The sequence below is a fragment of the Pagrus pagrus genome (assembly GCF_965226575.1).
Source record: "Pagrus pagrus genome assembly, chromosome: 22".
Taxonomy (NCBI): domain Eukaryota; kingdom Metazoa; phylum Chordata; class Actinopteri; order Spariformes; family Sparidae; genus Pagrus; species Pagrus pagrus.
In genome coordinates, this window is record NC_140204.1 from 2763029 (window position 1) to 2787240 (window position 24212).

General features: G+C 39.6%; 2 protein-coding genes across 2 annotated transcripts; one reads left to right on the top strand and one right to left on the bottom strand.

Moving 5' to 3' along the window:
• The first annotated feature begins 326 nt into the window (after positions 1-326).
• On the top strand, positions 327-17291 carry LOC311251684 (uncharacterized protein). The gene is made up of 25 exons (XM_084344270.1): positions 327-354; positions 478-607; positions 757-918; positions 3937-4074; positions 4451-4602; positions 4915-5018; positions 5113-5302; positions 5681-5812; positions 5963-6106; positions 6930-7065; positions 7971-8121; positions 8201-8337; positions 9151-9262; positions 9592-9655; positions 11004-11207; positions 11341-11486; positions 11848-11966; positions 12663-12784; positions 12919-13016; positions 13404-13540; positions 13732-13856; positions 14306-14451; positions 14613-14715; positions 15136-15272; positions 16410-17291. The coding sequence occupies exons 2-25, from the start codon at positions 478-480 to the stop codon at positions 16531-16533; spliced, it is 3213 nt and encodes a 1070-aa protein (XP_084200396.1). The 5' UTR covers positions 327-354; the 3' UTR covers positions 16534-17291.
• Positions 17292-17894: 603 nt separating this feature from the next.
• On the bottom strand, positions 17895-23192 carry LOC311251688 (butyrophilin-like protein 2). Its single transcript, XM_084344274.1, has 7 exons — positions 22925-23192; positions 21959-22015; positions 21766-21843; positions 20749-21090; positions 20387-20460; positions 20189-20266; positions 17895-19998 (listed from the first exon to the last, which is right to left on the bottom strand). The coding sequence occupies exons 1-6, from the start codon at positions 22992-22994 to the stop codon at positions 20207-20209; spliced, it is 681 nt and encodes a 226-aa protein (XP_084200400.1). The 5' UTR covers positions 22995-23192; the 3' UTR covers positions 17895-19998; positions 20189-20206.
• Between the last annotated feature and the right edge of the window lie 1020 nt (positions 23193-24212).

Consider the following 24212-nt stretch of genomic DNA (forward strand, 5'->3'; position numbering starts at 1 on the left):
GAATGCAAACACATTTAAGGCAGTCGGTACCGGTCGGTACCGGGGTCGATCCGCCGAGATCAGCCCAGAGGCGGCTGCTACAGAGCCGGTTACTGTGGGCGACTGTTTTTTTTTATTATTATTTCAATAAAAAAAGTGGATGTGGCAATTCATTATCTATTTCACAAACTCTCTTTGGAGTCCTCATTAAAAATCTGTGATGTGCACTGAATTCCCAGCATGGAAAAATCCCTCAGGCACTGAATGCAGCTGTAAGTTTCGTTTTCTGTAAACCAGCCACGTGTCACAGTTTGCAAGTGCTGCAAACAGAAACTTAACATCACAACTGTTGCACTCCAACTTGAGCACAACAAGGTAAGTTTGTCCTGCTTACGAACAGTTTAACTACAGCAGCTAGAATACAAGAAGATATCAGTTCATATATTATCACTAATGATGAGTTTCACTTTGACATAAAGCTGTTTGTGTTTTTGTTAGATGGGGGCAGTATTCAACTTGCTGGAGCAGCACAGACTGCAGGAGTACTACAATAAATTTCTTCAGCTGGGGGTGAAAGACGAAAGAGATTTCCTTGATGGTGTCACAGAGGAAGACTTGAACAACCTCGGTAAGTTTACTGAGTATGAACGCAGCAAGTCTGACAGGTTCTGGTTTATAAATAAAAAACAAGAGAGTTACATGTTACACATATGGACATCATGAGTACAGTTTAATAGATGTTTGGTATATTATTATTCTGGTTGTATTTCCCAACAGGATTGAGCCAGGTGGAGAGGAATCGTTTTTCTACCATGAGGAACACCGTTCGTAGACTCAGAGCTCCAGCACAGCCTGCTGCGACGTCTGTGAAGAAGTCAATGGAGTCATTCTGTCTGCAGTACACATACCCCAAATGTCCAGAACCAAGATACATCAGAGGTAAGAAGGGATTTATTCAATTTTTTTTATTATTAAGCTGTTTACTGAGTGCTCGTATATCTTAAAAAGTACCTATGGCAGTTAGAAGGTGAGTATTTGGCCTGAATACAAAAGAAACAGAGCAGCTGGCATGGAAGATGTAATGTACAGTAGGCGTGCTAGAGCGTCAGAATGAATAACTCTCAGGCCCAGACTTGTACAAAAAGTTAATTACAGGCACTCCCTATGAAAAACATATTAATGAGAGTAGTCCACAACTGGCGTTCACTCATTGTGCATCAGCTCTGCTCTGGGTTGGCTGGACTGTATGTGACAGGACAACACTTGAAAAAACAACAGAATAGGTCGATCTCCAGCAACTCCCAAAACTACATTTATCGCTGTTCCCAAAACAACAGTGACTGTTGCAGCGATGGGGGAAAACACGGGGAGGAAAGGGGGGGTCCTGTTGGACACTGGAAAACCCTAACCCAAGCCAGGCCCATGGAGCTCCTAACCCCCCTTCCTGGGATATGTGTCCATGAGTGTTGCAGCCACTATAGGAGGGGTCAAGTCCCACCCACTTTTTACAATAATTTTTTTCAGACAACAGCAAAAGTCATCTTGATGTGGGTTATTAATTGTGTCACATTAATTTAGATATTTCATTAGTTTTTTTGGTTGAATTTTAAGTTATTTTCAATTTGAAATGTTAGGAAATATTTATCCTCAGCCAAAAAATGTACACTATATCATGAGCCTGTGCCACAAAGATATTATAGGTTGGTCAATGAATACTTTTAGATTTTTAATATCTTCAAATATGTATTCTGAGCACTTCCTTTGGATGAAATTGCAACATGTAGGCCTACTGATATTTTTTTTCATGCTACTATAGCCAGATAAAGTGTCAACCCACCTGTTAAACAGCACCAGAATACATGAATTGGCATCTGAAAGTAGGGTTCTCTTCTATGCCCGGTGCATTCTTGCCCTGACACAGTACGCATGTCTCAAAATAATAATCTCTGGGATGCTCACGCCGGAAATATTTAACTTGGATGGCTGCAACTATTGCTGTGGCCTCATCAGCAGTAGAAGAGAATTCTTCTTTCAATGCCTGACAAAACTCTCTGTAATCATTTCTGACACTGGTGATTGTATGAACTTGTGTGCAGCTTTAGAGCTGATCTTCCACACAAGTTTAACTTTCTCTGGGCACTGATGAAGGTGTCATGCATCAGACTGGGAACAGTGGGTAGGATATCTTCTGGGGGATAAACTACCTGTGACCTCACTGTCTGTTTCAGGAAGATGGGAAGTCATGTTCCTTTTATCTATGTCTCTCAGTGTAGGTGGAGGAACTGACTTTTTTCCCAAGGACTTAGGGTCAGTTGGGAATTGTTCACATCTTCTGAGTGGAGAGGGAGTTAACCTTCCATCAAGGGAGGAGTGTGAATCAGAGTAACCAGAATCACATTGGCTGAACGACTGTGGTGGGGAAAAATGTTCTGACCTAAGCCTTAACAACTCCTCATTGTGTGAGCAAAGATCTAACTCTGCTGAGTGCAGGTCGTCTAAATAGCGCATGGCTTTCTTATTAGCCATCTGAACTTCATGGAGGAGACATGAATTATGCGCTCTCAGGAGTTTTACCCCCTCCTCTAGGGTTGTTTTGCTCTGAACAGCAAGGCTGGTTTGCCTGTGGAAGATCAGAAGCAAACCTCTTAAAACTAGTCTGTGGATGCGGCCTGCGCATCACACCTGAGGGACTCTTATCTCTTCATTGTACTCACTGTGATTTAACCTGCTAATGACTTCACATGTGGGTATGATATGCTCCAGGCTGAAGTGTGTGTGTGTGTGTGTGTGTGTGTGTGTGTGTGTGTGTGTGTGTGTGTGTGTGTGTGTGTGTGTGTGTGTGTGTGTGTGTGTGTGTGTGTGTGTGTGTGTGTGTGTGTGTGTGTGTGTGTGTGTGTGTGTGTGTGTGTGTGTGTGTGTGTGTGAGACGTGATGCCACATTAGAAAAGATGGTTAGCTGCAAGCAAAGACCCTGAGTCTGTGTGAAGCATTATTCAACTAACGTCAAATTAGCTATGTAGCAAAGCAAACTACCAATAACCTGACCTGAGATCACAATAACACCCAAACATTGAACAAACACATACTGTAGATTGAACACATGTGCATTACATCAACCACAGTTAAAAGTCCTATGCCTAGCCGTGCTATGCTATGCTGTGTGCTATCTAGGCCCAGTTCAACGTTACCAGTCTTTGAAGACAAGGTGCTGTTGGTTCCTTGGCTGTTGAGCCAAGCAGGAGAAGGTTGTAATTCCAATGTTGAACAATGCTGTTCTGTGTGCAAGGTCTGATGAAAGACAGCAAGTGGAGGAAACTGGTCGCTCCTTTCCTTTGCAAGGGTAGCAGCTTGATGCTAACTTGCTTGGTGTTCCTTGGATTGTGTAGTTAGCTGGTAAGCTTTGTGTTGAAGCTGCTGGCCCTAACTAACTTTTTTCCTGTGTACTCTCCCTCGCTCCCTCTCGTTTCCCCTCTGGCTTTTCTCACTCTTTCAACAGGGGTAAAGTAGAATCATGTCATCATATTCAATGATAATTATATCAGGCAAACTCCATGTAAACAGATGGGGCAGGCAAGAGCCGCGCGTCAGCAGCAACGCAGCCTATGTGAACACAAACGTGCAAATAGGCAGCAGCAGCTCAGCAACACGGCTTCAATGCACTAAACAAGCATCACGTGCGGCCAGCCTGTAAGGCTGAGCCAAGCCACCCTATGGAGGAAAGTCATTTCATGTCCACAATCTCATTCTTTCGGTCACTACCCACAGCTCATGACCACAGGTGAGGGTTGGAACATAGAGTGACTGGTAGATCGATTTGTTCGTTACACCACAGTGGTCCAGGAGTACTGCTGATGCTGCACCAAACCACCTGTCCATCACAAGCTCCTTTTTCCTGTCACTTGAGAGATTGATAACATACCATTTTATACTTTTACTGAGATCATTTTGAATTCACAGATATGGATGCGGCACAAAACACGGTTGAAGATCTGATGTTGAGGATCCGTCACAACGAAAGTGTTGATGCATCCAAAGGCGTCTGTCTGTACACAGTGGATGGGATGCCTTTGACAGATGATCCGTTCTTCAACACATGTAAGTTCCTTCAGTGCTGAGATCTAAAATAAGTAACAAGAGGTCATTATTCAATGTGGATATACTGCACAACATAGGACTTCTGAAAGGGTATTAGGCTGCTTATACACATGTATACTTGAGTTTTTCAGCGTTATTCTAGCGTTTATTTTTTACATTTTATACATAAGATTAAGATGCAAAGCTAAGAACTGAGAAAACATCGACATTGAAATGTTTTTTTTAATTGTTAAGCCACCGTGTGTGCAATTTGATCAAAACTCTGGTATTCATCTGAAACAATTATAAGAGTAGCTTCAACAAAAGCTTAGCAACCTTTTCCCCCATAGTTCAACAAAGCATGTAAAGTGGCTATTTTAATTTTGTTCCCGTACAGGGTCTTTAAAAGACAGACACATTAAAAATGGAGATGTGATCTACGTCATATTTACACCAAAGGAGAACGTGAAAACAGCTCCTCAATTGCCGAAGCGTGACGCTACTGAAACCCACGGAAGTGACACAGTTCGATGCCACATCATGCTCAAGGTGAGTTTATGTGCAGCACAGTGCAGAAGGATCCCCCATGAATGTAATATGAGTACGAGACTCCAAAATACCTTCACATGTTTATTAGAAGTTGCTCAGCCATCAAAAACACCAATGATGTTGTCTCTTGTCCTGGTTTGCTCCCTCGCAGTGCTTTACCTCAGCCCTTTTTGCTGCAGTACTGTGGTCGTACTCTGTTTTCTATCTGAAAACAGTATCTGATTGCACATCTTATGAGCGTGGGTTTGTGTCTACACAACGCTAAATCTAAGCTTGATTTTCTTCCCCTTTTTCTGAAAATATTAAATACAGGGCGACTTTGAGGTGATGGTGGATTTGGAAAATGACACAATAACTAATTTGAAGAACAAGCTTGCAGATGAAAGTGGAATCCCAGCACATGTTCTTCATTACAGGTAATTCTGAATTTTACTGTACTGCACGCACAGTGTGGCTTTTGAACCCCACATCGTTAATTCTGATTGTAATGTTTGTTAATCATATTTCCAGGGGTGAACACGGCGGTGGCAACACATTGGAAAGTTGTGGAATCTCAGACGGGTCAACAGTGAACTTCTCTCTGTCCACGTTTTCTGAGGAGGTTCCAGATCACAAAGACTTCTTCACTGATGATGTTGTTCCCGCAGTGCAACAAACCCCCAAAGGAATCAGTGTCTTCTTGTCTTCACTTTATATTGTTGTAAGATGCCAGGGATACGGAGTTATTGCTTGTAAAAAACGTTATACTTTGATTGCGAAACACACGTTGTCTGATTGTTTCTTTCTCTGGCAAGTGACCATGGTATAAGTGGGACAATGCCCCTTGAGGTGTCCATAATCGGGAAGTAATGGACTTCACGGAGGCCTCCACGTAATCCGTTAATTCCCGATAATGGATATAATATGGAATTATATATACAGTATTTATATGTATGTAATATGCAACGATAATGATTAGTTTTAACTGTTTCTCCAAAGCCACTGGCAAGTGAATTTGGTTGACATGAAGATGTAACTGCAGATGTTAATGCATACATATGTATGTTTATGTAAACTGATATTTATGTTTCTACTCCAGAAAAACAAGGGTACAGGAGTTGGACGCAAGAATTTGATCAGCTACATTCGAAAACTGACTGGATGTAACCCTCTGGCCCAAAGTTTGTATCAGTTACTCTGGAGGAATGAGAGCCTGTCCAGGAATCAGAAGGTAAACTTAATTGTATTTGGCATTGACCTTTTTGATTTGAATGTGCTTAGCACTGCATACTTTTTACACTAAAGCGTCATGCATTTTAGTCTGTCAATTTCCTATTATAATTTAATCTACAGGTAACAATATATTTTTCTTTCCCTGTAGATTGCAGTGGTCGAAGGCTTGTACATGCTGTTCAGGGAGCTTTTGCCACAGCTTGGAACAAACAGAGGAGATAAGATCATCGAGGACCCTGAAGTCTTTGAGTATTCAACATACTGCTGGGCACATCTCCTGTCAGAAGCAAAGGTATTTCCATATGATGTGCGAGTGTAGTGTCTACTACTTATCTCGGATTAGTAATAATTCAACTGTCAGACTATAAAACACACTCACAAGAGGAGTCTTGGCACCAAGGATGAAACAGCAGGTCTTCAGGTTAGGAACATTTATTGCATAACCAGTATACATGCAGTGAGCTCTCCCGGGAGGAACTGAACTTCTTGTATGAACACCCAGTTTATATACCTTTGAACTCAGGGGCTTTTAGCCCCCCTTCTGTTTATGGTAATCAGCAATGATTTGCCACTATTAGCTTTTGTACATTGATTATACAGTACCAGTGAATCCCTGTCGTCAGCATGACTTTTTTAAAACTCAGGAGCCCCTCCACTCCTGAGGCCTTGGGAGCTCCTGGTATCATTAACTCTTTATTTGCTCAGGTCAGTCATGTAAGTTTTACAGGTGCTTTCCATGCATTGCCCCTGGGCATTCACCCACCTCTTGTGTACATTAGATACTGTCTGATGTTGCAACAGATCTGCTTAACAAACAGATTCCTACAATGATCTATTAAAAGTATTAAAGTTAGGCTTATAAGTTAGCTGCAGCCTGGGTGAGGGTAAATCTGTACAAGAAAATCATGTCAGTTTGACATGGAGAACATACAAACAAGCTTAGTGATATAAAGCCTCCACTTTATCCCAAATTGGCATGCACATGCACTTGCTTTACTTGTACTATTGATAATTTGGGGTTAGGATAGAGTACATTTAATGGCAGAATATTTCTTTTGATACTTCATCTACTATCAGAATACTATCAGAGACGTTTACTTCTATTATTTTGACAGAAAGAGACAACAGAACATGAGAACTACGCGCCATTTTCTCTGATGTCTGAAGAAGGCAGACGTTTCTGTGATCCAATCACTGTACCTGGAGTACCAGGTGTCCTTGAAAGAGCAGCTGTGCTTCAGAAAATCCGAGGTAAAGTAAATGTATGTCTTATGGTAATAAAAACAACCCTGCTTGGGTGGTATTCAGGTTTGAATTCTTATTTCCATTACAAAACAAATCCTTAGAAATATTTTAGGAGAACAAAGTTGAACATTAAATTCATCAGCCAAAATTTCTATTATAAATGTGTGTTATACTATGTAGAGCTGCTTCATTGTGCAAGTACCCAGTGTAGCTGTGCTCACACCCACTTTGTCAGTGCAGTGGGTGAGTATATAGATGTAGCCCGATGCACTGGATGGTTAGTCCCACAGAACCATCTGTAAAGGCGATGTTAGAAGACAAAGGAAAGGGCAGGAACTTTAAACTGTTGGACAATTGATCAGGCTGTTCTGCTATAACCAATGCTACAAAAGCTTTGCTTACCTCTTTAGGAGCCGCCATTGTTGTTTTCAAACGAATAGTCGCTTCTTTGGCTGGTTGTCACTCACCATGGACAGTAAGACAAATGCTATATCCTGCTAGTGTGACTCCAAGGTAAAGTGTAGTCACTTCAGCACAGACATTTCTCTTTTGAATACAGCTCTACACCACATACTGAACCGAAGGAATGGTAATTTCTGACAGCCAAAAGCATATACAATATACCTGACTTACACACATTGACCTACAGTGTCACAGTGCAGTGGACTGAATTAAAAATAATAACTACTGCTATCGTGAACCACATCACAGTTTAACAGAACTTTCATGGTGGTATTCAAAGTAGTGGTGGCGCTTCAAAAGGCTTTGAAAGGAAAGCCTGGGGGTGGAGCTGGGGGTCAACATGTCTGGTCTCTGGATGGCATTAGACATGACGGTCACATCTCTTTCAGGGGTTGATTATGTGTATTAATGGCAATTTATATTTTGACTCTCTCTTTTCTTTTGTAAAGATGACGAGAGGATTCCAAACTGCACTGAGGAGGTTCTGCGAGAAACATCAATCAGCAGAGCGACTGACATCGAGAAGATTTTGCTCAGCGTTCACCCGTCAATTAAAACCTACGATCTCTGGATTTCTCATGACAGTGTGACAAGTCAGAAGTATGTACGATCAAATTTCATGTTCAAGAAAGCAACAATAAGATGACACACAAACATAGTTGTTTTAATTTAATTACAGCTTTCACATAAATACTGAGAAGAGTTTTGGAGACATGGCAGAAGAAATAAAGGCGTTCCCTCAGCTCAGCGTGACTCCACCACTGCTTTTGAAGGATCTTGGTTATGATGAACAGCACCTTGTTTTCCTGAGTAAAGGTACAGTACTGCAAAAATATGAAGACCTAATTTCATAAATCTGATGCTGATTTAAACATAAATGTATGTTAAACTCACTACAGGAACGTTGAACTGGTTATGAAACTGTCTCACTTTGATACTGATGCCTCTATATGACCTACATAAGCAATGAACATTAGCAAGAAGATTGGTTATTTTGGAATTGTGACTTTTTCAGGTTAAGTATGTAATAAAATGTAAACTAGTCTCGCTGCCAGAGGACAGAAGCTGCTCTCTAGTCTGGTGGTATGGCACAAAAACAAAGTTTAGTGCTCGTGTCCACACAACATTTCTTTCTTGCAGTGCGCTGGGAAGCACTGGTAGCCTACTTGTGTCGTGCAGAGAAAAAAAAAACAGCTGAACATCGATTTTGATTGTTGTACACATTTTGGTAACAGAAGGTTAACTACACAGTTAACAATCTCACAATGCATGGGGTGATACAAGTCAAGTTAACTGTATTTATAGTGTCAATTCACAAAAAAAGTTATCCCATGACACTTTTCAATTAGAGCTAGTCTAGTTTCAACGCAGTGCCAGCATTCATCCCGCGTCGGAAGTCAGGCTTTAAAGGGAAGATCAGATTACACACATTCAACCATCCATCTCACTCTACAGAGTTTTTGCCAAAAAGTCAAACTGATCTGCATGTTTGGTTTGTTATTACATGAATTCTGGCATGTTTCAATTGAACAGCTAAAGTATTGTCAATGTCTCCCATTCTAGTGTTGTTTTTGTGCTGCCTAATGTGTAATATTATCAACTGCAACTACTTTTTTTTTTTTTTTGCAGACAACCTTGGTGTCTATTTGACTAAAAGTAAGGCAGCCCCTGCAATGATCGAGGTGTACGATTGTCTGGCTGGCAAAGTCAAAACTATGAATGTGAACATATTGGCAGCAATGTGAGTACTTAATTTTCTCTGTTATTCTGAACTCCATTATAGATAAAATCCAATTTCAGAAGAAGTTAGTTCTGGCATATACCAAGTGGCAGCATTTGTCCTGTTTCTTTGATCAAATTGACAAAGCTGCAAAATAGCAATCTCAATCAGTCATAGGATTCTGATGTTTACATAAAACGTAAGAACGGAGATAATGTTAGTGCATGATGAGCGATTCAAGATTGACAGAGTCACTAGATTGGCCCAACTGTTATCTCATATGTTTTTACATGTAGTACACATTGTCTTTCACTGCAGATTTTTGATTCAATTCTTCACTTTTCATGCAGAACTGGTGACCATAGAAAGGACTATTCATTTGCCACAACCAGGACTCCTAAAGAAGCCATAATGGTAATGTTGATCCTCTGCTGTGTTCAGTATGACATGTTTGTGTGTACAAGAACAGCTGTGTGAAGATGCATCATTGGTGAAAAGAAGTTCTATGCTTAGCAGCTAAGCTAATTGCAGAGGTTGTAGCCAGTGACACATACCTCTTATCACTTTGTGTATTGAGGATACTTCTGAGACAGCAATGATGGCAGATATATGCTAGTTAGGTTACATTTGGTTAGGACTGGTGAGCCTAATAAGTTTTACAAGTTTTATTACTTGTCTGTAACCTACAGATACCTACTGGTCATTCATGCCGTTTGAGCGTCTGTAGTCGTTTTTGCGTTATCATGGATATGTAGATATTTTGTGAAATGATGGTCGTGTGGACAGAATTTTTATTTGAATTGAGGTGGGAAATATCTTCAATATATTATATACTGTAGAGACTAAATGTTATATTTTGTAGAATATTTTTGTATTATTATCATTATTTCTTTCATTACAAATGACAGTGTCAGTTTGGCTTTCTCCGTCTTGAAGTGGCCACATAAATGTTAAATGGAGTTGAGGTCAGGTGACTGTGGAGGACAGTCAGGACTCCTTGGTCTTCTTTGGTATTTAAGTAGTTGTGTCAAAGCTCTGAGGTGAGTTTGGGCTCATTATCCTGCTGCAGTATGAATCCTTCTCTACAGAGATCAAACCAGAGGGTTGAGCATGTCTCTGAAGAATGGAGTGGTGCTTCTCCTCAATCAGGGTTCGTTCTGTGCAGAAGTCTGAAAACAGCCCCAGCCCCTTAAACCTTCCACCACCATGTTTCATTTTCATGAAAACTGTGATATCATTCTCTCTGGTGTCTGTCTCTTTACACACACCCTTCTGTTACTGAAATAAATCTATAACTGGGATTTATCAGTAAATTGAACTCATTATCACTATGAAATTCTAGTATTTCTTTGCCCACTCCAACTTTTTGTTCCCATTTCCATCCTGAGAAGTGGTTTAGAAACTGCTCCTCGTCCTCTGAGACACTACAAGACAGCCTTCTTTTGCTGATTGGAGACTTGTGTTGTTTATTTATCAATATTCTTTATCTGTTATGAAGCAACGTTTCTATCTCTCAGTGAACTCAGCCTGATGTATTGATCTTCTGATTTGGTCTTGCCATGATTTGAGGCTAAGAAAGGCCCTCTCAGCTTAAAACAACAATTTGACTTTTGACACTTTCACGTTCTTTATAAACACACAGTTGCAGTGTTACAAGTGCTCCTTCAAGTCCCTGCTAAGCGTATGTTTCAAGTTGAGCTTCATTGTCTGATGAGGAATGAATTAAACTGAACAACTCAATAATTTCCTTAAAATTCATCAGGTGCTGGTAGACACAAGCTCATCCATGAAAGAGAACTGCTACGGAAAAGTGGAGATACAGAAAATCCATGCTGTCAAAGAGCTTTTTGACAACTTTGCAAACCGATCAATGGCTTATGATTTTCATCATGTCATTGGCCTCGCAAAGTTTGACTCCACAGTGGAAATTCTCCACACATTCACAGAAACACTTGAAAAGTTCAAGGTAAATAATAATACAGTACAAACTTCAAACTCTCATAGATGTTAAGTGTATCAGACCCTTGTTCAGTTCAGTACTGTACATCTAAGTCGCTTTAAATCATTCAACAGACGCTGTTGTTTTTTTACTTTTCCAGGAACATGTGCACACCCTTGAAGCATCAGGAAGTACAAAGCTGTATGATGCCCTGCAGCTAGGAACGCTTGAGTTGGACAAAGTCAAGAAGAAGTTTCCAGACTGTAAACTTCGCATTCTTTGTCTCACAGATGGAAACGATTACAGGTAAATCTCCTTTCCTATGTGTCCTATGATACCATTGCCAAAATGAGGTAGCTAGATGACTGTATTCATCGGCTAAAGAAATTATTCTGTCCCAATCAGCTCTTAAAACATATTTTTTTAACCATCTTAGTAAGGACATTTCTGTTCATCTAAACAACAGCAAAGAGTCATTAGAATCAGGTTTAGGATGATAAGATTTGGGGTTAGGCATTAAGTAGTGATGGATTAGGTTATGGTGAGGGACCAGGGAATGTCTTATGTTAATACATTTGTATGGGAGATTGCTCTGTCAAACAAAACTAAAAAATGCTAAATGCCAAATGCTTGCACTTTGTTTAATGAACACGTTTTTTGTGCATAGATCCTCAAACAAGCCAGATGTTGTTACTCACAACCTGATCAAATCTAACATCATTGTGGATTCAGTTATTCTTGGGAGTGCGGCAAACAACATTCTGCGCGCAATCAGCAATGCAACAGGTAAATTGTGAAAACCTCACTGAATAGTTACTTTTTCTTGTAACTTGAGTTACCTAATACATTTTTCATTTGAAACACCTGACCCTGCTTCCCTGCCTGCTAGCATCCACCCTCTAGCTTCCAGCTGCATCTTGGCCTAGTACCATCTAACTTGTTAGCTTCCAGCCTACAAGCTTCCTTTCTTTGAGCCGACAACATTGTGGGCCTCAGTATGCATCTCATACTCTTCTCGATTCGGCTCAGGTTTGTAAGCCTGAGGACTTCATGTCCTGAGCCTGCTAGCATGCAACCTGCCTGTCCTGGTCCTGTATTTCCTGAATTCCCTGAGCTTTTCATGAAATGACAGAGAAGCTACCCTAACTTTTAAATTATGAGGGAATTCGCCTGGCCATTTTCACAGGGTCCCAGCAGGCCACAGAAGAGGACATGGTGGTCATGGCTCCCAATGTGACTGGCAGTCTCAGATACCCAACATATGGGCCTCTTCACTACCCATTGCCACAGAACTGCCACCAGCCCTGTCAGGTCCTTTGTCGCTCCCTGGTTGACACCTGCTCCTGGTTTCCTGTCAGAGGCCTGGCTGTACAATACCTCCTGACCCTTGTCTGCTGTTTCACAGTGACATGAACAAGTGCTTTAAAAAGGCTAATAATGCTTTAATTAATCAACTCTTTAATGAATCAATATTGCTTTCAGGAGGGTGCTGTTTCAAACCAGAGACGAGCAAAGATGGTTTGAAGCTTTTTGAGATCGAGACTGTTCTCTCTTTGGAGATGAGGAAACCCAAGAACAAAGCTGATCCATCAACCATCACTTCAGTTAGTATACCAAGTATTGTCTACACTTGTGTTTGAAATGCTCTGAGAATAGAACTACATTACAGTAATCAATTTAAAACCTGTTAACTTTGTACATTTAAATGATGTGTGCATTTTCACTTGATATTTTTCAGAATGTCTTACGGGAGATTGCTGCTGTTAATGGGTATGATACATTTCCAGAGACTGTCTTGCCAACTGAGATGGACAGTAAAGTGACAGTGACTGAGAGGTAAGCGACAGAATAATCTCATTCCATGTCTTTTTGGAACATGCTGACGACTACTTTGTTGTACAACTGTTTTGTCATGTTTTGTGAAACTACAAAGGCTGAGCTCAGAGGCTGCGTGCGTGATCTAGTTGTACTTTTTTAAGATCAAATGCTTTGTATTTCACAAATATACTCTGTCTGTTAAAACAGAGATAAGTGGAAATCTTCACCTTTGAGAAGCTGCAACAAGTGAAGTTTGACATTTTGCTTGATAAATGCTTCAAAATTTCAAATGTCTGTCGACTAACACACAAAAACGACAACCTGCGCTTACTTCTTTCGGGCAATTCCTAGTTTAAAGTCATACAAGATTTGTAGTAATATTGGAGTGATGATATTTCAAACTAGTGCACTGAAAAAGAAGATCAAGGACACCAAAGTTGGGCAAATGATGGAAAAGGACAAACGTATCCTGGAGGAGCTGAGGAGTCTGCACTGTAACCCACATCCCTACTTCAGTATCTTTCCATCAGAGTCTGACTTCAGTAAGTGGCATCAAATCTTTTGACGTTTTCCCACTCTGAAATATAAAAACAGGTTAATGCATTTTTATCAGGTTTAAGGTACAGGCCCCTTTTCATACAGTAATCAATCAATTCATTTAATAAAATATTGAATAGTAAGTGTTCCAGGATCGACTTTTCAATATAACCTTTTTTTTTTTTTTACTTTTCAGCATTCTGGAAGATTGTCATGGAGGGACCTCCAGAAACACCTTATGAGAAAGGAGTCTTTGAGTTGTTCTGCCAGTTTGGTCCTGACTACCCAGTGAAGCCTCCTCTGGTTCGCTTTGTCACTCCTGTATCCTGCCATCAAATCAGCAGCTTCACATATTCAGCCTCATTTGTAATACAGATCAAAGATCTCGTTTAGTGTCAGATTGACCCATATTTTCTTAGAAGACTTTAATGGGGGTTTTCTTATGCTTCTAACTCAGTTTTCATAAGTAAAGTAAAAATAGTAAAAGCTAAAACATTTGTGAAAGCATCAGATTGAGTGCAGTCCAGTCACCAGGATAAAATGTTGGCAGTTAATGTTTATGTAAACCACAAATACGTTCACATTTGCATGTCATAGATTATGTTTGACATTTGTGCAAAATGTATCAGAAACGTAAAGTATCAACATAAAGAAACCCAAAGTTGTAACATAAAGCATTGTGTTTAAACATGCTAATGGCTCTAATAGCTAGCCTAAATTGAAATGACTGTAAAAACAACATGCAGTGCCATTTTCTTAACCTGAACAAGGTGTACCACTGCAATATTAACAGTGTGGGACGCATCTGTCACAACATATTCGACCGCAACTACAACGCCCATATCACCATGAGAGATATCCTCAACGCTGTATATGGACTGCTCATCATCCCGGAGCCTGAAGATCCGTTGGACAGGTTAGATCCCAGAATACACCTGTTGTTTTCACTTTATCAATTCAGGAATTTTCTTCATTGTCAATTTGATGTTTCATCACATTCTGTATAAAGAAAACAAAAACCCAACATGTTGATTTGTTCTTTGGTAAATTAACCATTTGAGTTAAAACTGTGTGCAGCATCCTGGCCGAGGAATTCCTGTCCAGCCGTGAGAAGTATGAACAAGAGGCCAAAAAACACACAGAGGAAACTGCCGCTACGTCACGGGATGATATGGAGAAGGTAAACCAGCAGTGGTGTTATGAAAAGTTCTGAAAGAGAAAGACGGAGGAAGGAACATTTAATCGTATGAAACAAACCGATACATGAGCAAATAATTTCTGAGATACTGAGCAATGAATATTAAAAAATACATTTGTAAATAGTTTATGATCATTTTTGACTTGATTCTGTCGTCATTTGGAGGCTGTAACTTATGATGTCATATTACATGGTACTATTATTTTCTCTATGTCCTTTACATACAATTCTTTAAAATAAGAGAATAAGACACAATAACACTCTCAATTCTACCTACAAAAATACACATATTAACAAAGAGGAGACAATTAGTGCCACACGTTAAAAACAAGAGTTAGTACAAACCTTACATATTCACTTTTTTCCTAATTGATATTTACTGTCTTTCTTCTGATTTGAAAGAAATTGGTGGATCCTGGGAAACAGCTCGTACCGCCTCATCTGATCTGTCCACTCACCAACAAGCTGTTTGTTGATCCAGTGAAAACACTTTATGGAACAGTTTATGAACGAAAGGCCATCGAGAAACACCTCAAAAAGTAAGTCTGTTTATCTAAAAATCAACTATTGTCGGGGGTTTCAATTTAATGTGATCACCTGTAAACACCTCTCCAATGTTCGCCTGCAATTTGCATGTATTTTTGCAACAAGGACGAACAAAAAACACCAAAAACTACTGTGTGACATACCTGTAGCTGTCTATGCAGGCCAGAATATACTGTGTCTGTCAAAACCTTTCGCTGCAGATGTCATCAGGTTATCTCATCTTTGACCTGAGACTTAAAATGATAACAACAAACCTGCATGACAATGGTAAAGGTAATGATTCATACTTACCAAAAGTTTGTTACGTCCACTAAAAGTGCTTGTTTTTGCCACTGACAGACTGAGATTGTTATTTTAATGTCTGACGACATTATGGCATTAATTCCTACATAGTGAGACCTTTTTGTTAAATAATGATATCCCTTTGTGACCAGAGTCCTGCTCAAGTAGAAGGCTCAGTTTTCACTTTGACATTAAAGGGTCTTTTTTTTTTGTTGATCAGTGTCAAAATAGCCTCATTAAAGCTGCTTTGACTTAATGTCATATAACATGAATGCTTTCAAAAAACAGAAATACTTATGTTAAGTACAGTACATATTGTATGAGCATTATATGTTAAGGATATAGGTCATAATTGCTGTGATTAAAGCTAGAGTTGGTAGGTTATTCAATGCATTTTTGCATTATATTTGTAGAAAGTCTCTGGAACGTCCCAACAGCAATCAATAAATCAAATCATCTGAGAAAATAAAAATCTAGTAAATATAGTAACTGTGGCTTTTGAGTCCCTTCAGGCATTTCATTCAGCCTACCTGCCTGCCTGCAGACATTATATTGCTTAAGTTAATAGTGAGCTAGGGACACAAGAATGGCAGAGAAAGTGCACCAAAATTTCCTAATGCTAACATAGAGGCTTGACAGTGGTGAGTACTAATGATAGCCATGTTAGATGTTTACATTTATTATGACTATGATCATTTATGATGTGGGGTGTTTTCTTACATGTGAGTGAGATAGAGGTTGTGTGATAGTTAGTGTTACCAACCCCAGCTTTTAACCTAAAACGTGAACCATCCTAAAAATAAGAAGGCTGAAGGTTAAATCATGTCACACTTCCTTGTATTTTCTAGACACAAACATGATCCAAAGGGTGACCCAACAGAACCGCTGAACGAAGCTGACCTCAAACCAGCCAATGAAATGAAGAAAATGGTGATGGATTATCGTTCTCAACAACTTCGGGAAAAGTCGTAAATAAATGTTGTAGCGACAGTGGTGGCATCAGTTTGACATACAGTAAATACAGCGTGTCACCGGGAGAATATGGAAATGTTAAGAGATTAGTTATTGCAGTTATTGAGTGCAAGTTTATGTTTGATATCACATGTTTGTGCCTTAAGAAACGTAATTAAAATGATTTACTGTTAATTACTACATACTGCACTGTCCTTATATCCGACCAAAGAAAGTGCAATAGTTTAGAAGTGAAGTTGTTTCATATCGTTCAGCTCGTTTTTTTACTGACATCGTTAAGGTCAGTAAAGTGATGCTCCATGTCCAAAAGTCAGGACTGTTAACTGCTTTAACTTTGAAATAATTAACAGGCCTTTTGATACGAAGACGGCGATCACATGTTTTCTACTGTCAGAAATCTCTGAAATCAGCAATAAACATGCCTGTTATTAATCTTTTTATTTAGAAATCTTTAGCTCAGTTGTATCTAATGAGTGAATTACTGTTTAATTCATTAACCTGAACTGCAATCAGATTGATGATGATGTTTCACATGGGATATGAGGGATTGGAGCCGTGCAATGAAAACAGATTTCTCTTCATGTTATGTCTCATGCACAAATTCTCTATTTTTGCTACTTATTGCATAAGTATAACTAATTGTTACCTTTTTATGCCGCTGCCTAGTGATGATGTTTGGTAGGAGTTTAAAACCAGAGAGCTTAGTTGTTGTTCGTGCTTCAGCAGCCACTTTTGCATATTACTCAAACTGATTTGGGGATAAAAATGTATATTGAAAATAAAATCTGATGATAATGTTTGTGTTCAGTTTTTATTTTGGAAAGGCAAAGTCTACATGCTTGGCAAAGTACACACACAAAAAAAATAACTTTCCGTAAATATAATACATGTTTTAGCTTTAATTTTATATGAGATCTTGTCTATTTTTTGGCCTTTAAATGTTAATTTAGTGATATTCATACATGTAAAACGATGAAAGCACCTACCACTAATTCTATCTAATTTAATTAATGTGATTAAAATCCATTAAATTAGAAAAATTGTTAGAAATACAGTTACAGCCTAATTTGATTGAACAGCAGCTGAACAAACTCACCTTAAACTTTCACACGTTTGTCGATTTAAAAGATAATTTTCCAAGTGTCAGTTTGTTGTATTTAAAGTCAAACCTCATGTAGTTTTGTGTTAAAGTGCTCAGTGAACTACATCGTCTCATTAACACCAACATGGAGCCAACTGGGTTCAGAAAAGGTCGTAAAAACGAGGAACATCACTACCAGTTTTTACGTAGTAAGGTCCTATTAGGGAAACCAGAAGGGGCGGGACTTCCTCTCTCTATAAAAATGACACATACATATTGGTACGATATCTTTTTTATTCTGGTCTGACTCTGACAGAAAAAGAAAAAAAATACAAATTGAAATCAAACACATTTGTTCTAGAAATATATATTGTGGCACATCTACACAGGGTCCCCAACATCAGTGCTTACATACATTATCACTGTGGACATGAGTTATCATTAAAACACTGGCGTCTTTTAGTTTGGCTTTTCCTAGTCTCTCCATCGAACAATGAGATTAAACGTTGTCTAACACATGTTTTTTTTTTCGTGGATCCAGTTAAAATTTGCACTTTCTTGCTAAGAACAAAGTTCATTGAGCAGCTTCGGTCTTTGCAGCCCTGGCAAAAACTGTCCAAGACCACAACTGAGTGATTTGTCCTGAAAATGGTGCGTATAAGTTCCAGTTGACACTTTACAAAGAAAACACAGAGGATGTACTCAGACCAAATGTGTTCAGAGTTTGAGGAAACATACATTCTTATTAACAATCACAGTTATGAACAGACATTGAGCCTCTGTGTCCAGATGTTTCACATCTTATTAAATCACAGTCATGATTGTATTTTAGGTACCAGAGAATCAAAATGTTCCATAACAGTAATGTTAATACATGATAGTGTTTTTAACGCTGTAGTATGAAACTTTTACAGACAAATGAAACTTTTTTTACACATTTCAGATTAAGCCTCTCCCCTCCAGATAAATCTCACACACACACACACACACACACACACATTTGGATGCCTTTACTTGTTCATATAGAATTAATGCTTAAACACTGTCTGTAATTAATATTTGACTTTAACTTCAGTGTGAAAAATAAAGCTTACTAATGAACAACTCATCTTTATTGTGGACGTATTAAAAGTGACGCTGCATACTGCATCCGAAACCTCGACTATGTAACAGTGGTTTAAAAAAGTGACGATGTTGTGCACGACAGTTGAGTCGGTTTTTGTTTTTTAAATATATCAACAGGTTTCCCTTTGTGCTCTGGGTTTGTTGCACTGGCGACTTGTCTTTGCTTTGGCCTTGTTTGTCTCTTGCCCTGCGCCTGCATTTTAACCAGAACAGTACAAAATAATCAGCATTCACATAACAAAGGCTGCAGCTGTTTGCTCCCTGAACAACTTGTGTAGCCATTCTCAAAGGCGAAAGTGAAGTAAGTTAAGTGTGTTACATTGAAACTGTTGCAGCGTTAAGGCACCAAAACTGCTTGGTTAGATTTCAGAACATATAGTTTGGTCATGCAGTAAAAACAATGTGACACACATGACATACATGAAAGGTTAATTAAGTTAACTCACAAGTTCACTGACTTCACATTGTGCTTTTTTCAGCTGGAGGAATGTTTCACAAATATAAAACCTCCATGGATCAAACATTTAGAGTAACGAGTCGTAATCAAGCTTTAACAGTTTTATAGACGTCTCTTTGCAATACCACGAGTGGCCACCAGAGCAAATTGGAAGAAAGACTGAGTTGTGACCTTCCCAGGTTTATAACACATTCATTATGCCGTCCACTAGAAGTCGCCGCCTTTAATTCTATTATTTGTTCTCTTATTTAAAGGAAAACATGGCAGCTATATGGCAGAGTGGTTTTCCAAACATTCCTACTTGACTCGGGTCTGTAGTGACCCGGCACTTACACGATGACGATTGCACCATTCAGTCGATTAATATCATGACATGAAAATAGACACATTCTTTCATCTGTAAAATTTAGTACCAACCCTAAAGCTTTGTTGTTCTCTGGCTTTGGTTCTGATTTAAATCAGTCTGACAGCCACAGCCCTCACTGCGACAGTACGCTGATTGATCTGTGTTCATTCACAGTAACGGTGAGACAACAGCACCATCGTGAGGTCAGACAGCAGAGCACTATTGTCCCTGCTGTAACTCCCATTCAGCAAACTGTAGCTTAAAAATGCAACTCATAATTGTTCAGTCCTCTAGTGACCTTATAAACATGCTACAGAAAACAATGATTTCTACCTTTTTGGCTTTTTGACATCAAGATTGTAAAAGACAGATGATTTAAACAGAACTGGGCACTTCAGGAGTACGGTGTTCTTCAGGTGGCTGCCTCCATGTTTGGTCGTCCTCTCCTGTCACGTCCTGCACACACACACACACACACACACACACACACAGGATATTTATCAGTGTGAAAATGGCTCATGAGCATTTAACATCTTGGACGCGGTTTTGATCCGGGTAGAGGCTCCAGAACTTCTTGGTTAGGTTTGGGAAAAGATCACACTTTGTGTTACAACTGATATTAGGAGAGGAAACATTGATGACTTACTGATCCTTCCACGTTTCTTCAATAGTGCAGCGAACACAGGAATGCAGATATAACCAGCGCCAGCGGCAGCGTAGCACCCTAAAGGAAAGAGAAGATTAAGATTTATTGTTTGCTGTGAGGTTTCCTGGATTACATTAGGCAAAAAAAGCCTACCGCCCAAAAACAACACCCACAAGTCAGCTTCCCTTCGTTACTTACATTTCGGTCCGGGGCTTTACTCTTGACTCCAGCCGGGGTTTTAACCGGGTCTGTAAGCTGCTCTTTACGACCCACTGTTGGAAAAAACAAAACAAAAGGTGAGCGGTAAGTACAACATTTACTATTTCAGTACTTTGATACAATGCTAGGGAACATGCTGTTATTTTTAGTTGAAATACAGGAAGTTTAGTATTGAAGAAGAAGAATTTAGCTTCGCTGACACATGAGAATGGTGTTTAAATGTCTTTCGGTAGTGATTTGCATTAACTCATTTAGACTTATTTAGACACTTGTTAGCAACCGCGCTAATTGCAAAAGCAAGTGTTAAGCAATCAGAGTATGAGTTATGGTTTACTCCTCACCGGTGACTTGAATAGAGCAGGAGATTCGCTGTGTCCCACTTCTAACAGAGCATCTGTACATTCCTGCATCATCTTCCCTGACTGACCGGATCATCACAGGTATTTTCCCGTTGGTTAGATCCCCGCTGCTGTCGAGAGACGCTCTGTCTCTGAACCGTTCTGTCTGATCCACAGCAGAAAAAGCTCTGCTTTTATGCACAAGGACACGGTCGTTCTTGTTGAACATCCATTCGAGCAGTTCCTTCGTCACATCTTGTTGCAGCTCAAGGTGGCAGTTCAGAGTGAGGTCCTGTCCGACCACAGCTACGACCGGGCTCTCTGAGCATCTGAGCCGATCCTTTCCTGCAACAAGACACAACATGAGGCTTTTATCTGGTCATCTGCAGCACGAACAGGGTCGACGCATCGAAGACTAAATGTCTTTTTGTTTTCCTTTTAAAATAACCAAACCAAGTCAATCCCGACAACCCAGGCTAACTTATCATTCATTAATGGTGTTACCAGTAAGATCTATGCAGCGATGTGGTGGAAAACTGACCTGAGACTACTTAAAGGAACAGTTCACCTGATAATGAAAACTCAGTCGGGTGAAGTCTCGTAGAGCTTCACAGTAAAACAGGTGCAGCATTCTGCAGAAAATCCCAAATTGATTTGAAAAATGTAATTTAAATCCTCAATCAGCAGTCAAGCTAGTGGAGGCTCCCACTTCAGAAGGGGTGCATGCTAACGCTTATAGCTTAGCAGCTACAGTGAAGAGTGTAAATAACATCTTTTCAGATCAATTTGAGATCTCAGGGCTTCTTGAGACTTGGAGCCATTTCATGTTTTTTCAGTTGTTATTTTATGTTTTTTAAATCAAGTCTCCAGCTGCTTCAGGTGTTCAGCAGAACGCTGCAACTCTGTTTTACTGTGAAGCTCCAGAAATGTTCTGTGGTCGACGAGACATTTTCTTGTAGTGATAAAGTACAAAGAACGATGAAGGATCGAGAGATGGCACTTTTTTTTGTTTTTACTTACCTTGAACCGGTTGTGAGCCTTTGAGATGGGCTAACAAGCCTGGTCTTGGTTCATCTGAGCCAATCTGATCGGACTCTCCTGGGGAAACAAGCATTGCACTTAGACTTCCTGTTTCAGCGTTAAACGGCAGTTTCTCAACACTGATTAACGGGAAGATTAATCAATGTTTTAGCTGAATGAAGAGTGAGGATACCTGACGTGATGGACTGTAACATCTGACTGCGACCCGTTCGTGGCGTTGGCTGTACGCCTGGGGAAAATATGGCAAAAAATTAACATTAAAGGAGCAGTGTGTAGTTTTAATCAGAAGAGAAAAAGCTTCATTGGCTGATTTTAAATAATCAAACTTTGTTTTCATGACTGAATAAACTGAACAATCAAACTCACACACAACTGAAACACAACGTCATACTGTTTTACTCTGTTTATATGTGGCGGACGTATCTTAATCTAAAGAAGGAACTTTTCTCACAAATACGAGAGCTCGAGATCATCGTCTTGTTCTCATGTCAACATGATATTGTGATTTTCTTCATTCCGTTTGGTAAATTAGTGCGGTGCCGTTCAAAATGTGACGTTTCCTTCGTCAGGAAGCCAAATCCAGACTATTACAAATGATTCCCAGGTATTTATCAACAAGTCGTTTCATCAGACAACTAATTCATCAGCTCTTTCTAAGGGTGGTTTCATTAATAATACAGTTAAAGGGGCATTATGTGTTTTTTGGAAAAGAAATTCAAACTCAGAATGTTGATAATTACAATATTAACAAGGTAATAATACAAACTTATTTCCATAAGTGAATAAACAAGGTGTTCTCAGAGCACTGTAGAAGGTGGCAGGGTCCGCCACATGTAAACACAGTAAAACGGTATGAATTGTGTTTTTCTCTGAGGTCAGCTTGTTTATTGATTATTTAGCTGTTTGGGTTAAATAATGAATCATTATGTGTTAGTTATTATCAGGACTGATGCTGCGTGGAAAGTTGTAAATAATAATAATAATAATAATAACGGAACATTTTTTGTATTTTGTATCAGATTAAGTTGCGCAATAGAAATAATAAGTTACATCAGCAACAAAAAGCAACACAACTCAAAGTGAACTGACAGATCATCTGCACTGATGTTGATGTTGAGTCATTTTCATGGTTTCTTACCTCTGATAAAGGCGATCAGCACAAAGATGGAAACCACAACGGTAAAAGTGAGAACGACCTTCCACTTCATCTTGAAGTAACCACGTTTAGTTTCGGTTTTGAATAAAAGCCGGAAACAGACTCAGATCTGGACCAGAACGTCCGAACCAGCGGACAGAAGCTCGTCTCCAGCCGTCAGACAGTCAGAGGTCGGTCCACCTGTTTTAATCCTGTTTAAATGTGTTTAAAGAAGTCGTCCGGTGTCTGATGTGAACACCGCTGGAGAGCACAGCAGAGCAGAGCAGGACAGGAAGTCAGACAGCGGAACTACAGAGTGCATCCGGTCAGTTTTTTTCAAAATAAAACACGACACTAATGAAACAACAACACCAACTTGTAATAATGTTTCAAAATGCAATATATCACATGTTACTAGTTACTTTCAACAACATGCCCAAATAACCTCTAGAGAACAGTTAAACAGCTGAGATCTGTTTAAATAAAGTAATGTCCAAGACAAACATCGCTTCTTCTGAGGTCCCAAGTTGGGACTATTTTTCAGCCGTGTCTGTGCTCGTACATCCTGGTGTTTTTAACAGAACCAGATATATTGAACCAAACCATGATGTTTTCTAACCCTAACCAAGTGGTTTTTGAGTCTAAGCCTAACCACAGCAGAAGCACGTTGCCACAACATAAACATTTAAATGCAAGGTTGCAACATAAAGTTATATGAAGTCTGATCATATCTGTGGTTTGCAGAATCGTACAGTGCTGACAGTTATTGGGTCGACTGGGTTTGGGTGTTGGGACATTGAAAGTGAGGCTGGGTCTCAGTCTGGATTGGAGCAACATATAAATGCAGGTAGACGTCGGTCTGAAGTGCATACGCAGCTCTTGTGCAGCCTTTCTGCCTCACCAAGTCGTGTGCTGCAGTGCGATTGGAAACTTGTGTGGTTTTGTTGCTGAGTGCAGCAGTTTCTGTTGTGTCACTGTGGCTTTTTGTTGACCAGAGTGCAAAATATCTTCTGTGTACACGTCTTCAAGTGATTCAAAGAGTTCTGCTAAAGGTCTTTTAATGAGGGAAGAGACGTTGACTTCAAATCTTCATTTATTTTGAGTGAGGACGTTTTTTCTGTACATTAGCCTTCATATGACAAAGCTGATCAAATACATTCAAAATAAATTAAAGGCACAGACACAAACTCAAATCAGACGTGTCGACATATAAAATACGAATTATTGAAACAAAAACTGAAGTGAATCCCTCAACACAAAAGAGCTCAGTCTGCAGATAAAGAGGCGAGTC